The 15,225-nt window shown below is 41.6% G+C and overlaps 1 protein-coding gene across 2 annotated transcripts; it reads right to left on the reverse strand.

Moving 5' to 3' along the window:
• Positions 1 to 70: 70 nt before the first annotated feature.
• hgfac (HGF activator) lies at positions 71 to 15,225 on the reverse strand. 2 transcript variants are annotated; one of them, XM_014470904.2, is made up of 14 exons: positions 14,854 to 15,224; positions 14,704 to 14,758; positions 13,449 to 13,542; positions 11,684 to 11,745; positions 11,471 to 11,608; positions 10,155 to 10,286; positions 7,935 to 8,045; positions 7,531 to 7,705; positions 6,854 to 6,966; positions 3,644 to 3,908; positions 2,821 to 2,960; positions 2,163 to 2,303; positions 1,892 to 2,034; positions 71 to 416 (listed from the first exon to the last, which is right to left on the reverse strand). In XM_014470904.2, the coding sequence occupies exons 1-14, from the start codon at positions 14,902 to 14,904 to the stop codon at positions 243 to 245; spliced, it is 1,794 nt and encodes a 597-aa protein (XP_014326390.1). In that variant the 5' UTR covers positions 14,905 to 15,224; the 3' UTR covers positions 71 to 242. The 2 variants fall into 2 exon arrangements, with proteins under 2 accessions (XP_014326390.1, XP_023201512.1); XM_023345744.1 differs by lacking the exon at positions 10,155 to 10,286 and having other exon boundaries at positions 14,854 to 15,225.

Consider the following 15,225-nt stretch of genomic DNA (forward strand, 5'->3'; position numbering starts at 1 on the left):
AATCAGAAAAGCAGAAAATATTGATCGTCGTTGTGCAGATAAAAACACGGTTCGATGTAATTGTTTTGTTTAAAGTACTCTTTTATTGGTCTTAAAGATTCACGGTTTGTCAAGTAATATAAAATATATTCAGTCACAACGTATTTCACAGTTAGAAAATATATATATTTTCTATTTACTTCCAAAAATAGTATAAAAACATACAAGTAAAAGATCGAGCTGATAGTCCAGGTGACACACTGTCATGTCTTCCCGTTTTTCCGTTTAATCACAGAATGGATCCAGTCGAGATAATTGACCACTCTGGTGTAAACTCCAGGTTTTCCCGGCTGGTCGCAGCCCTCGCCCCAGCTGATGATCCCGTACAGGAAACTGACATCACCCTTCGCACAAGCCAGCGGGCCGCCAGAGTCGCCCTGAGGAAGCACATAAGTAGACATGGCTCACGCATGTAAACATACATGCACAGATCAAAGCTCTCGCATGCAAACAGCTGAGTCACACACTTGAAACCCGATGCATCACTAAAAATTGCTCTCCGCCAGTGAGGTATAAACAGTCCTCTCTGACGTTCCCTGTGAGAGGACGGAGTTTAAATGCTTCAAGTGGCTGGTGTGTCGGTGAAGATGCCTGTAAACCTGCGAGAGCCTCAAAAACTTCCACTTCTGTCCAAAGAATCCCCGCCGACATCTCATGTGCTGCTACGTTTAATTAGAAAGCAGAAGCTTTTAACTAAACCCGAAGCAGGAGGTCAAGTCTGGAGTTTATATTTCCCTAAATACATCATGACTAAACATCGCTTCCTGTGTTGAAGGGGAATTGAAGTCAGTTTTTATCCGTTTCCCCTGAATTTAATAATTCAACGAAGAAAATCGCACATATAAAATGTTTCACTTAAATTCCTCCAAAACAAGATAAAATATGATGCGAATGTTTTTTTCTTCTTCACGGTGTTAGACCATATTGCCTGTTTATTGTGTTGCCTCATTATTAGGCACTTAAAAAAACAATATAGTTAGTTTTTATTGAAAAAAGTAATACAAAATGATGCCCTGGAGGTGCTCTCGACCTTACTGTGGAATTACAGCCATCATCGCATTTTAGTGCGATTGCACAGAACTGCTTGGATGAAAGATTTGGCGGAATGTTAGATTTTTAGTGTGATGCATTCATACGCCGCATATCAGTCACGTAAATCTGGCCAGTTAAATAGACTTTAACTGGTGTTGATGCCCACACCTGATGAACATCTTCATTGCCTGAAATGCTAAAGTTTATGTAGCGTGTTCACCGTGATGGTCTAAAACTTTCCACATAGTGTTGCTGTGAAATATTCCTTGAAAATTGTGCAACTCTATTTTAACTTGTTGATTTTGTCACCTGCAGCAAAGCGTCGGACGGCCATGTTTTAGCTCAAAGACATAAATGAAGTCCAGATCTGAATCACACTGAGAACATGTGGCAAAAATAATCTGAGGGAATCAAAACACAGTGAATTTATTAAGGCAACTTATACTGATTTTTATTTAAGTGGGGCTAAATAGAAATGTTCACCACGCTGTTTTTTTTTTTCGGATTTTATTTGCAAAAAGTTTTGGAAACCATTTCTAACGTCTTCGCAATTCAAAAGTATTTAGTCATTTATGTTCATCTCTGAAATAAAATCCCTGCAAATTACATTACACATTAGCTTGAATAGTCAGATTCAAGCAAATTTTGCAATGTGACAAAATGTAAAAACACATAAATACTTTCGATCAGACTGTAACCATTTACTACAAACTTTCACAGTTTTTCCTCACTATGTACCCAGCGATTCCTGCAGGCCCGATTCAGAGTGGAGGCTTTAACCCTCCTAATCATTCTCCGCTCGTCTAAATGCGCTGCCTACCTGGCATGCGTCCACGCATCCACTGAGCCCCGCGCAGATCATGTCGTCGGTGACGTGGTTCCCGTACACTTGTGGCCGCTTGCAGATGTCATGGGAAACCAGCCTGACTCCTGCCTCCTGCAGAGTAGAGTAACCATTTGCCTCTGTAAAGTCGAAACCACAAATGGCTCATTAATTATGTAGAAGATAGTAATAATAATTTTTTTTAAAACGTCTTCTTCTATGGGATTGGGGAGTTAATAAACTCCTCTTTAGTGCCGATTCGACTCACTTTCACGCGTGCGTCCCCAGCCGCTGATCGCGCAGCAGTAGCCTGCGGGAAACTTCATGCTCTTTTCTGGGAGGCAGATGGGCCTGATGAACGGGGTTCTCCTCACACACCGCCCGTCCTGCTTTTTCAGCTTGATTAGAACTGAGAGAAAGAGAGAAACCCCCCCCCCCCAAAAAACCAAACATGAGCTTACGAAATGGGTTAGAAAGCTGAAGAAGAAAGTGGGAGACTTGAAGACTCCGGGGGCAACGCCCGGCAGTAAAGAGCGCAGCTGCTGAGTGACGCACGGCTCCGAACGCAGAGCAGGGGTCTTAACTCATTTGAGTGTTTCTAAACAAGGACGGCGTTTGTTCAAACTAGATTGACTCACTGGGACATTTGTAACTGAATCCTTGCTGACAGAGGCAGTTTTTGATGCGGGACGATGGGCAGTCGCTCAGGGGGTTATGAAGAGGGGCGGCACACAAGCAGACGTTAAAAAATAAAAAGAAGTTGGCACTTAATGCCGAGCATGGGGAGACCGTTTTACAAGCTATTTGTTGAACAGCGCTGTGGTGAATCACGCTCCAAAAATGAGTTTATTTCCTACATTTTATTTGATTGTTGGATGGAAGGAGGAGGCACTTTTCCCAGTCACCAATAAAGCAAGGCTGCTTACCGATGTCGTGTAGCGTCGGATTAAAAATGGAGAAGTGTTTATGGAAGACGTAGTCCTCCACGTCGAAAGTCCGAGTGTTGGGACCGGTGATGTTGAAGTGGTGCTGACCGAGAACCACGCGCAGCTGAGACTTCAGAGGGCTGAGGGGGGAAACCAGTTTAAATCAGCTGTAAGCAACACAGGGTCACAATAAAACAATGCATTTTTATATGCAAATGAGCTTGTCTGTCTGAAACCAGATCATCACAAAACGCCCCACTGAGAAGAATTTTTATCAAGCAGCGTAAACATGCAGGCAAACTTTTCTATCCTCTCTAATTTCAAATAGATCAATAAATGAAAAAAATGTAATTGTGATAGTTTTTCTTGTCTTTAATGTACATTATTTAACATTTTCTCTTACATTAATACTAATGAATCACAAATGATTTGTAAGGAAATGTCTTCCTGTTGGACAGAGTGACTTATAGTGAACCAAGGAGAGGGATTAAATTTGAATGTAAAACACCGAAATGCAAATACTTTATCTAAGCGTATCTGTATTTAGGTCAATACAGTTGTTTAGTAAACAACCTGTTTACTAAAATCAGGTGAAAAAACTGTCTTCGAGCTTTAAGGCTTTAGTCAGAATGTGACTCTGAAGCTCATAGATTAAGAAAACGAAACACTGTATTCCCATCTACAAACCTCTAAAACATTTTTGCAGAATATAATGCTTCCCTTTTCACATTCTGTTAAAGTATCTGGATTAAAAAAAAACAAAAAAACAATATTTTTTTTAGCCTATATTTAATAAGTAGTGCAGCTGAACTGCACCGCATACTTGCTGAGGAAGCAGTGAGCAGCAGAGAGGACCCAGCAGGAGGAGATCAGACTGCCGCCGCAGAAATCAGACTGTCCAGTATAAATGGCTGCCATCCACGGATGAGTTCCCGGCAGGGCTGCGTTTCCTCCAAATATCCGACCCCTGGCTACCGCTAACCTCTTTTTGTGTTTTACCCCGCACACAGGCTTTCCGGCTCGCTTGGAGGAGTTGGGCTTTTTGATGTTAGGCAGGGCGTTGAACGGGATAATCCGTCGAGAAGCAGCTGAAGAAGAAAAAAAAAAGAAAAGGCAGATAAATATTCCAAGCAATAAGACGCAGCTGTTACTGTAGCTCTCTAAATAAATGAATGCCTCGGATCATCTAACAAATATCAACACCACACACAAATAATCAGATAAAACACAAACCTCGGTTTTCAGTTGATGGCCAATAGACAAAAGTCATCCAAACTAGCCAACAACTATGTGAAAAGTAATTGCTTTTTAATTAAGCACCAGGGTTTCCCCCAGAAAACTTGCTAAGCCCAGAGGTAGGGACGCTGGGGCCATTGATTTTTGTGTTTCGAAAATCTTTAAATGTGACAGAAAATGTTAAAATGTCATTGGGTGATTGTGTATTATTGGAAGACATTATTAACAGCACCTAAACTGTCTACAGGGTCTCAATAAAGGCAAACATGAAAATACTAAAATAAATAAACAATGCTTAGCCTGGTGGGATGCAAGTAAAGCCTGTTGGCCCGCCAGGCTTAAAATACACTGGGGGAAACCCAGAGCACCTTTTTTGCAAAGTGGAGTTTCACTATTTATATGGTTGACAACTTAAGATAAGCTAAAAGATCTTTAAAAAGCATCAAATTGTTCCCTGATCCCAACGAATGAGGCCATTTCTAAGGCTTTGGGACTTCAGTGAACCACAGTGAGTCATTATTCATGAATGCATAAAAGATGGAAACACTAGTGAGCTTCCCGAAGAGAGACGAGAAATCTAATCTCTACCAGAAAACCAACTATCAGTGTGTGTGACATTAAGCTGAAGCGTAACTGGATCACAAAGTGAGACAATGAGCCAAATCTAAACAATAAAATGAAGTTTCAAAGTGGTCTAGTCAAAGTACAAACTTAAAGCCTGATTTAAATGCAGTGATAGAACCTTTAGCAGGCCATCCATGCTTCAAAATGTTACATTGTGGCTGAGTCAAGACAAAAATTCCTCCTCAGTGAGGCTAAATCTACTTGCCAGTTATGAAAAATGCTTGGTTGCAGTTGTTGGCAGGCTATTAGGTTTGGGGGTGTGATTACTTTTTCACATAAGGATAGCAATTTTACATTAACTGATGAAATCCTCATCAAAAAAAAAATTATTATTTTACTTTCTTTATCTTTGATTTAAATATTACATTGAAGATCTGAAACGTCTTCACAGCTCTGCTGGTAGTTTCCTTCCCAGTAACGTTCCTGGCCTCCTTCCTGGTACAAGAATCCTCTAAGTGTCTCTTTAAGGTGATAGTGTTTGGGTGACATAGTCTCCTCTCTCTATGCAAATCGTCTGCTGGAGAGCGGCTCCAGCAGACGGGAGAAGCTTGTGGATCCTGTTCATACCCCTGGCATCGCGACAGAGAGCCGACTGTGCCAGATCAAACTCGGCTCATAAACATTCAGCTGCACCTGACGTGACGTGTTGATTCGGGCTGAGTCATGCCTCATTCTGCCCCGCGGTATCTGGCTGAGCCCAGGTTCCAGAAAAGCTCCTTAGATAAACTCTTGCTTTTGATTGCGCCTCGGCTCGGTGGAGATTAGCGGCGCTCACTGCGCTTTCAGTTTTTCTCTTTCAGATCAGAAAACGCCAAGGCCTTTAATCAAACGGCTGGGTGCGCGATGAAGCGCTGAGCTTATTCTCAAGCGACAAAGTGTCACCGGGTCGATGAATCAAGAGTTGCGATACAGAGGGACCTGGATGCGTTGGGACGGTAAAACGAATGGGTGTGGGTGAAATGAAGTTACGTTTTTGAAGAAAAGGTAAAGACTAATTCAAACTTAGTTCACCAGATATTTGCCTTGCTATGATGAAGCAACTAAACACAGGTTCACATCTTCTGTGTTAAACAAGAAGCTGTTGAAATTTCCTTTTTTCAAGAAAAATAAAGTTCAGATTCTGAGGGTTGTGTTGGGTCATTGTGCATCTTTGCACAGCAATTTTGTTCTTATTTCAACGATTTAGGTCTGTGTTTAGTATTTTCCTTTCTGTGTTGATTTTTGCTGGCAGGCTGTTTATGATGCACTTCAAGTGTGTGAGATCAATTTGTGTCTTTGGTCAAATTTAACAGTTCGGCCTCTCTCCCACGACAGCTTTGTAAAGATCATGGATGGATGGGTTTTAATGATTCTTACATCAAACATGTCAAATATGGCTTCATTGTTTTAACCCCCATGACGATTAGGGGCCACATATTTTAGAGATTCCCTCTAAAAATGCTCATAACTTCTTATTTTAACAGTTCAAACAGCAAATATGTCTCAATGTGCATCAATGCACACAGTTTAAACCGTGTTCGTGCCTCTGCAGAAGCTAAACTCTACAGTTTTCCTTTCTGCCTCTCTTGGTACCAGATTTACCAGGGGGGCAGTGTTTGTTTTGTTTTTAGAGGGAGCACAGAGTAAAAATTAAGAAACAATAAAAACAGGACAGTATTTCACCATTTAGCATATTAAGTGAGCCAAAGAGCTGATTACAGACCCCATATATAACAGCACTAAGGAATATCTGATAACCTGCATTTTCTTTCGAATATTCTAAATGTGCTTTACGAAAAGAAATCTGCGAATAGGCACAACTTCTGTGAATAACTTAAAGTTATGTGTTGAATCAATATCCTCAAATGCTGAACCATGGTAAGGTTAAACTACTAAACTAAAGAGGTGGAATTAGAAGTGCAGGGAAGGGAAGGTGATCAGACTTAAAGGCTGTTATGGATAAATAGATAGACCGTCCACCAGATTACTTTGAAATCACACCCTTCTTTCTAGGAGCAATTCGCTTTTGCTGTCAGCCAAGGTAGAAACTTTTTAGCGTTTTTTGATTTATCAGTATTTTCCAAGGATTCTATATCTTGCTGGTCATGAATTGCGCTTTCTTTCTCGTTTTCTCTGAGCATTTCTTCCCGTTTTCGACATCATGTTGATGTTGCAAACGCCGTTTCCTCTTTACCTGTCAGCTGTTGCCAATCTGGCGTCACGCAGGAGGGGACCTTGCAGTACTCCCAGGAGATGGCGCTGTCAGTTACTGTGTAGCACCACGGCTTCACGTCCCCATCTGGGTTTCTGTGCACACACAGATGCAGCGGGTTACGCAACACAGAGGCCGAGCCTCTCACATCAGATTTCAGGGTAAACACATAAAAATAAAAAAAACTGTGTTTAAGTCTTTGAAGGATTTTCTTTCTTGTTACCAGAATGTAGCCTAAAAGGCTTCCTTTACCGATTCTTAAAATGGTCTCTTGATCGTCGGGAACATTTTTCAACACATACCATTTGATGTGGGTGTACCGTATTGCTGCGAGGTAGTCATGGCAACAAGAAAGGCTAAAGATAAACAGTGGGAACCGGACACAGAACTACTGTGTCAGAGATAAAGCCATTTTTCACAGCGCGTCTCTCAAACACTCAAGGTAGTTTTTTTATGCTTCTGCGTAAAACACGGTGTGTGGCCTCATCCACTCGAGCGACAAGCGTTGGGAGATAAGGAGCGGCACCGCTTTTTAAAAGAAAGCTGGAAATTTCTGCCTTAGAATAGAATTTATAGGAAATATAAAAGCGAGTCTGGTTTTTCTGATAAGGCCGCCGGATTCGGGGTGCAGCGATGGCAGGATTCCAGCAGGCACGCACCTGCAGAAGGCATGCTCCCCGAGACCTTTGAGGGTCGACGCGTTCACCGTGCCGAGGTGGAGCTCGTCGAAGAGCAGGTCGGAGTTCCAGGGCAGACACCGGGCGCCGGACTCAGCGGTGCCCACCATTCCTCTGTAGCCCGTGCCCCTGCTTTTGTAGCACTTAGTCTCTGGCACTGCACAAACGCACACGACAGGCAGAGACACATGAAGCAAAATCAGTCAGATTTATTCCAGCAAAAACTGAAGTCAGCTGAGAGAAAATGTCACTTGTCTCCTTGCCTGCCACTATAATTCACACAACATTCATGTATTTGTGAAAAACCAGAAAATTGAAACACTTATCTTCTATTCTAGATACAAGCAGCACCTAAGTGGGGTGGGAGGGTATTCATAATTACTTACCAAGGCTGCAGTCGGGTCCACCATAACTGTTTCTGCAGTAACACACCTCCTTTCCGGTGGACGTGATCAGCCGACATATTCCCTGATTTTTACAAGGGTTTCTGCGACACTCTGAAAACACACAAAATATCACATAATCTATTTATGCATTTTACTATCAAATGGCATAAATAAGGAAGTGAAGCAAGAGCATCCTAGAGCCGTTCATGAATACACCGGCGGAGCAGCTCTTCCATCTTATCCAGTTTATCGGACAAATCCGGCCTCGGCCTTACTTGATGTCCAGTTAAGGTCCGAGTAACAAAAAGTCACATTCACCGTCATGCACAAGTGCCAATATTGCAAAATGTCTTACAAATATTTCTAAATTAGCGCCACAAAATCTGTTTTTTGAATGTGAAAAAGCTCCAAAAAAATCACAAAATCCCAGAGGGACTGATCAATGTGAAAAGATGTTTTAAGAAGAACTTACTGAATGCAGAAACAGCTTTTTATTAATATTTCAATAATCTGTTAATAGGTTTCATCGATACAGTCTCACAAAACTGGTCCTTGAGAACATCTATGGAGGTGATATGGGCAAAAATGAGTTTGTAAAGTGAAGTTTACCTTGATGTCCAAATAAAGTGCAGTATTTACGTTAATCTAAAAAGAGTTTGGGAGATTCTGCAACTTGCTCTCCACTATTTTCTGGAATCCAACACTGTTGTGTGACACTAAGAAATTTGAAGTAGGTGTGTCTCAGGTGGAAAAAGAGTAACTTTTGAGTAACATCTTTTCTGGTGCTGAGGGAGCTCCCTGGTAGTTAATTAATTTGAGCTTCTCATGAATCATATCCTGGCCAGAGGGAAACTGGCTCCTCGCCTTGCCGCCTCTGGCAAACAAGCACATATCCTGGTTCTTTCAACGCTTTTCCAGCCATTCAGCCCAACGTCTCTGGTTCAAGAGTGGCCTAACTAAAGCAAAACCAGACCTCCACGTCCTGGACGTGTCTGTCTGTGGGAATTCCTGAAACTCTTGAATGGGGTTCGTCTGTTGCTTGGGCAACTCTTTCCCTCCACTCAGTCTTCTATTAATGTGCTTTGATAGTGAACACCCAACTTCTTTCGCAGTGACCACTTATGGGCTTGCGGTCTTTGAGGAGGATGTTAATGACTGTGTACATGAGAACTGTCAGGTTTCAACTGAGTAGGCAAGATGATGGACAGATGGATTTTGGATTTTCATTAGTTGCAGCAGTCTTACTCGTCATTATTAACAGAAGTAAAAAGCTTTAAATATTAATTAGTGTATAATTAATCTATATAATATACGAGTTTAATTCTCTCATCGCAGTTTCATTCACTCTTTGCGTGATCTATCCATGTCCCACTGTTATTTTACTGTTTTACAACCAACCTTTTTTTGGCCTGCTTATGATTTATTGCCTCCTGTTTGCTCTGCATCTCGTTTTGCAAATTCAGACTGAGTTTAATATTAAGTTGTTTTCTTCTTTGCGCCAACCTGTTTGCCTCTTAATCGGAGTTGGGGACTCTCTCTCTCTCTCCGCCGCAAATCACAGCGGTGCAGTGGTGGACTGTATCAATGTTATTTATTTAATTTTTGCATTTGTTGTGGAAGTGAACAGATTTTTCTTTTATTTTTGGCAGAACTGAAGTAATTTAAGCCCATACCATGATGACAAAAAAAATGGGAGAGTATAAAACGCTCCAGTGATGATCTTTTCTTCATGCGAGAAAATGTGTCAAATTCCCATGAACATCCCTCCGCTAAGATAAAAAGCTCAGCGAGGACCCGCGGGGTGTGTTCTATATAACACCTACCCTGAGTCACTGTGAGTCATATAATCTGCCTTTTATTCAAAGGCAAGGTTACTCCTGTAGCTATGGAGCTGTGATCAAAGAAAGGGAAGGGCTGCTACTGCTGAGGAGGTTGTTTGAAAAATGAAAAAAAACAACATTTTCTTCAGAACAAGAGGGAAGGTGATCCTTTTCATGCAACGCAGTCGTTTGTTCAAGCTGTTCTTTCTATACGTTTGTCTTCGTAAGCTTCAATGTAGACACAGTCAAAGTTGCAGGTCGCCAGAGAGAAAACACTGCTTAGGTCAGCGCAAGCTCCCATCTTGGGTTTCACATCTTAACAAGCCAACAAAAAGGAGGCAACGGAGCACAAACGGGACGCGCTGGAGGCACGGCGACAAAGGCAGAAAGCACATCTTACTTGTGTAGTGGACTCTTTGACAGCTGATTTCCCCCGCCTCACATGTGCACTGTTCCACGTTACGGAGGTGAATTCGTCCCCAAGACTCTCCGGTGTCATAGCGCCGCAGGTGTGTGGCTTCATAGCACTTCTCTGAAAGGCAGCGGGTGGAAACGTGAGAGGAGATTAAAGAGCTCAGTGGAGCGTAGAGAGGATGGATGAGCTGTGCAAAATGCATGCCAAGTGGCTGAGATTTTTTGGGGTTTTTTGCGCTGTTGTATTGACTGCATGTGTTAAAAATGAGGAAACCTTAGGAAACAAATGAGTCAGAACTAAGTAGACACTCTAATTTCTCTCAAATTGCTGGCTTGAAATCAAAAGTATGCTAAAATCCAGAATGAATGCAATGATATTTTTTGTGCAAAGCTTATGAAATAAATAAAAAAAAAGGAACATTAAAATAAAATGCCCTTTTATGTAATAGTCTTTCACATGAGCCTTCATTCTCCAAGGACTTTTTTGACAGTTTTTCACGTTGCAACCAGAAACTTCACTGTATTTTTCTGGGGACATATTATGCGATACCAACACAAAGTAGTGCAAAACCGTGAAATAATTTTTTAAAAAAGCAACACGTTTTTCTATTTCTTTATAACTAAAAATATGTAAACCAATAAATAAGCAGTACTTTTTTTTTTTTTTTACCCCTCCAGGGGGTCTTTTGTGGGCTCTAGTGTCCCTTATATGATAGTGGGCTGACAGGAAACGGGGAAGGAGAGGAGGGGAAGACATGCGGCAAATGTCGTCGGGTCCGGGAGTCGAACCCGCGACGGCCGCGTCGAGGACTCAAGGCCTCCAAAAACCGCTACGCCACCACGGCACACCCCCTAAATAAGCAGTACTTTTACAATTTTACAATTCTGGCCTTTATGGAAGAGTGGCAAGAAGAAAGCCAATGCTGACAGAAAGCCAGCAGTCGTGTTTGCATCTTGTCACCGAGTTGCTCAGGTTAAATAAGACCAAAATGAATCTTTCTGCTCTATGAAGAAAACACAATGTGGCTGCAAAGGCTGGCGCTACAATGCTTTGATTTATGTGAGCTGTCTACAAATGAACACTGATAATGTTTTTTTATCAAATGTTGACACTATTATGTCATTTCTCCTTTCACGTCACAGTTTCCATTGCTTTGTCTCAGCCTGTCACAGAAAATCCCAGTGAAATACTCTGCAGTTTGTGGTTTAAAGACAAAATCTTTAGAAGTTTTATGAGAAATGAATCATTTTTGTTGCTGAATATTAACCCAACTGTAGCAGGAAATATGAGTGCTGACTAACTTTGCTCGCAGTGTCTCCCGGTGAACTTCTCGGGACACGAGCACTGAAAAGTTTCCGTTTGTGGGATCGCTGTGCAGACGCCTCCGTTCTGACAGGGATTCCTCCAGCGACAGGGGTCGAGTTCTCTGCGAGACGCACCTCGAAAAGGAAGGGAAATAAAATTTAGTGGAGGAAGTGAGTGAAACCTCCACTCCGATTAAAAAGGACACTCACCAACAGATTGAGCACAGAAGCCCCACTGTCTGTCCCGGTCAAAGTTGTGTGTGAGGGAGCACCTACGACAGAAGAAACAGGGCGACGCTTCCTTTTCAACAAGTACAACAAAGATGAGTAAAGTGCTCAAATGCTGATGGATTCACAAGATTTGATTGATTTGTGCATATTGTTGTGAAACACTTGTTACCTCTACAATATTGTCCAGCAGCAATTTTTGTTAAGTGAAGTAAATATGTAAATGTTACTCAAATCCAGCAGCAATGAGCTGGTAATAATGTTATTCAATCTCAGGCTAAGCTGTGCAGACTCTCTGTCTGCACTGATGAAGACTTACCCACCTCTGTTAAGGTCAGTGTTGATCATTCAGTGGTGACACAGAGACTGAGCAGAAATTATATCCTATCGATGATTTTCAACATGAAAGTCACCAAAAGGAGCCAGGAAATATCTGGATGGTCAACAAAATTTTGGAGGAAATATTCTGTGAACAGACGAGACAAAAGTCGTGCTTTTTGGAAGGTCTACATCCCATCACATCCGCCATAAAACCAGCAACATTTTCCTTACAGCCAAACACGGTGGTGGTAGTGTGATGATCAGTGTGGCGATCCAGATCTGGACGAATTGCTGTAATTAATGGAACCTTGCGTTTTCTACCTGGATGGCTAAAAAAAACTAAAATTAACATTCTGAAGTGGACTAGTCAAAGTCCAGAGCTAAATCGAGTTGAGACCTTACAATAAAGCCTTAAACAAGCCGCTCAAAAACTTTCCAATGTGGCTGAAGGAAAGCGGCCCAAAGGCTGTGTGACACAACCAATTATTAGGCTCAGGAATGTTTTCAGTACAGGCGCAGTTTGGTTTTTCTTCATCTGTTCGATAAATGAAATCTGGGTCTCGTTTTAAAAGTTGCTTAATAATCGGCAGCAAAAAAACTAGTTTTTTTTTTTTTTTTCCTTTTTGCATTCTTCAACCCCCCGCTCATCTTGTCACCTCGAATTTACAGCACAGAGCTAGAAACCTGCTGCAACACCGCTGAGCCCATGAGCTCATCATGGAGACATGTGGGGTCTTATTGCAAACACTTTAGGTGTAGGTGGACAAGTGTTGTTGGGCCATATATAATTGCGTATAGGTTGCTCGAACTTGTTGGCATCCACCCTTCCTGTCTCGACTCCAAGTGACGGCAACTGGAAAGATATTCAGCATGTCTTGGGTTGTTTCTTCCAAAATAATAAAAAAAAGGAAGACGTTACAACTTGAAGTCATAAAAAAAAAAGCTTCATTACGATTTTATGGTGGCAGCTGTTCATACACCCCGAGGATGAACTGTCAGAAATATTAAAACATGGTTTAAACTTCAGCTGTTATCACAGTTTTAGATTAAGTGTCTGTGTTTATCTTGAGCTACCTTTTTTCACACAACCGACGGAGATAACTCAAGAGTAATGAAGACATGATGAGTCCCGCCAACAACTCAGCAACAAGGAAATTATGCAAGTCTCCCCTTTGGGGGGCAGATTGCTTCATCCAGCACTCTGCTGTGATGACACTGCTGCTCAAATCCCCAAGCACAGCCAGCTGTGAATAGGTGTGACTGCACTGCTCGAGTTACAAACTGCATCAGCGATCACTCAGTGAATCGCTATGCTAACCCGCTAACCGGTGGATGAGAGAAAACAGTCGGAGTGAAGGGAGGTTTGAGCTTTAACGACTGCAGGTGTACACACTGAGGCAGATCCAGCTGGTTGCCTGGGACTCACCATGGTTTGGAGCCGGAGGTGGTGATGCAGCGGTGATGGAGCCATCCACCCTGACGAAAAGGGAACTTGCATTCTTGGCCAGATGTGGTAAGAACTGGGAGAAGAACCAAAACCAAAGGAAAAAGCGGCTTTCAGTCTGTTCACACTGAGGAAACACTGACATCTCCAAAAACGAAACAACAAACAAACAAAAATAGTTTATACTTCACTATGCCTGGCAAAAAAAAAAAAAATTCTAACTCGTTTAAGTAGGAGGAGCTGCAGAGATCAGAGGCTCAGGTGGGAAAGTTGGCCACCTGAAAAATAGTTAAGACTGGGGCAAGGTTTCACCTTCCAGCTGGAAATTTACCCTAAACATACAGCCAGAAACATACTGGATCAGAGGATCTCCTCAGGACCCGCAGTCCTTCATGCACACTTAACTCAAATGATTGCAGATGTGCAAAACGTTCTGTGCTTCATCACTCAAAGCTGCTAAAAAGACTAAAATCTTGTATGTACTGCTCAAGAACAGAGAAATGTGCTATTTTACTAAAATTGGTGAGAGGTTTTTCCTGGTCAGGACATCTCATAAGTGAATTTGTTATTTTGCAACCATGTTATTTATTTTTTTATGTTAGTCTTTAAAATATCAAGAATTGCACATAACTTCATTTTATTATATGTCTAATGACATCATGTTTAAATTTTAAATCAGATGTTATGATCAGTTAGTCAAGTAGACTTTTTACAAAATACTTTTAGACGGCTACTTTTTACTTTTACTTGAGCAAAAATATACAGAAGTAAATTTACATTTATTTTTGGATACTCTCCCAAACTCTGCCTACAAAAAAACTTTAAAAAGTAAAGGTAAAAGTGGGAAACGTAAAGAAAAAAAATAGGTTTCTTCTGCGTTGTCATCTTGGAAACATGGTCTTGATGTACACTTTTTTAAAAAAAACTTTTTTTTAAATACCAGAATTTGGGAAATATTCTATATGTTTCTCTGTATAATTAGATATTGAGATCAAATAGTCACTCCGTTAAGTAGACTCCAAATATAATATTTTACTCTTATTCTCTTCTTTTTTTTCTTCCTTTTTTAAAATGACGTTTTATTTTTTACTTGAGTAGTTTCTGGCTTCTCTGCCCACCTCTGGATAAACACTATATTTGTACGTCTCTTCCCAAAACTTAATATCACTTCCTTTCCAGAGAACTTGTACCTCATTTCCAAACATTTGCTCTTGACTAACTGAGACAGAAAGCCTACCTTTCTTGGTCGGCGCTATGGAGAAAACAATTTCAGATCCAAACTCCAACATGCGCTGAAAATCAGTGGAATGAAACATTAATTATTTGTTATTCGACTATTTTGTTATATCCGCACGCAAAAAAAAAAAAAAAAAGGGAGAAAACTTACCGCTCCTCCACTGAAAGCGAGTAAGAGAAAAGCCAGCCTGACGTATCCCATGCTGAAAGTTCACATCTGGCGTTCTAGAGAGGCTAATTTCCTGAAGTCCGTGAAGCTGTCACGTTATATCTGTCAGCTTCAGCCAGCTCTCGGTCATAGGAGACCCGGGAATCCCTGCAAGCAGCGTCCTGTTCCTCGCCGTTTTAGGCTGCGGTGAGTAAACCCGTTGCGTCATTAGCCTGATCTAAGTCAAACGCATCCCGTATCCAGGTTGGTGTTCCTGCTGTTGCTTCTCTGCAGCCGCCCACGGTTCATCACTGAGGCTAATCGGCTGGGAAGAGAGGGCAAAACTTTCCACGCACAGGCGGAGAGCGGAGGTGA

The sequence above is a fragment of the Xiphophorus maculatus genome, chromosome 14 (assembly GCF_002775205.1).
Source record: "Xiphophorus maculatus strain JP 163 A chromosome 14, X_maculatus-5.0-male, whole genome shotgun sequence".
NCBI lineage: Eukaryota > Metazoa > Chordata > Actinopteri > Cyprinodontiformes > Poeciliidae > Xiphophorus > Xiphophorus maculatus.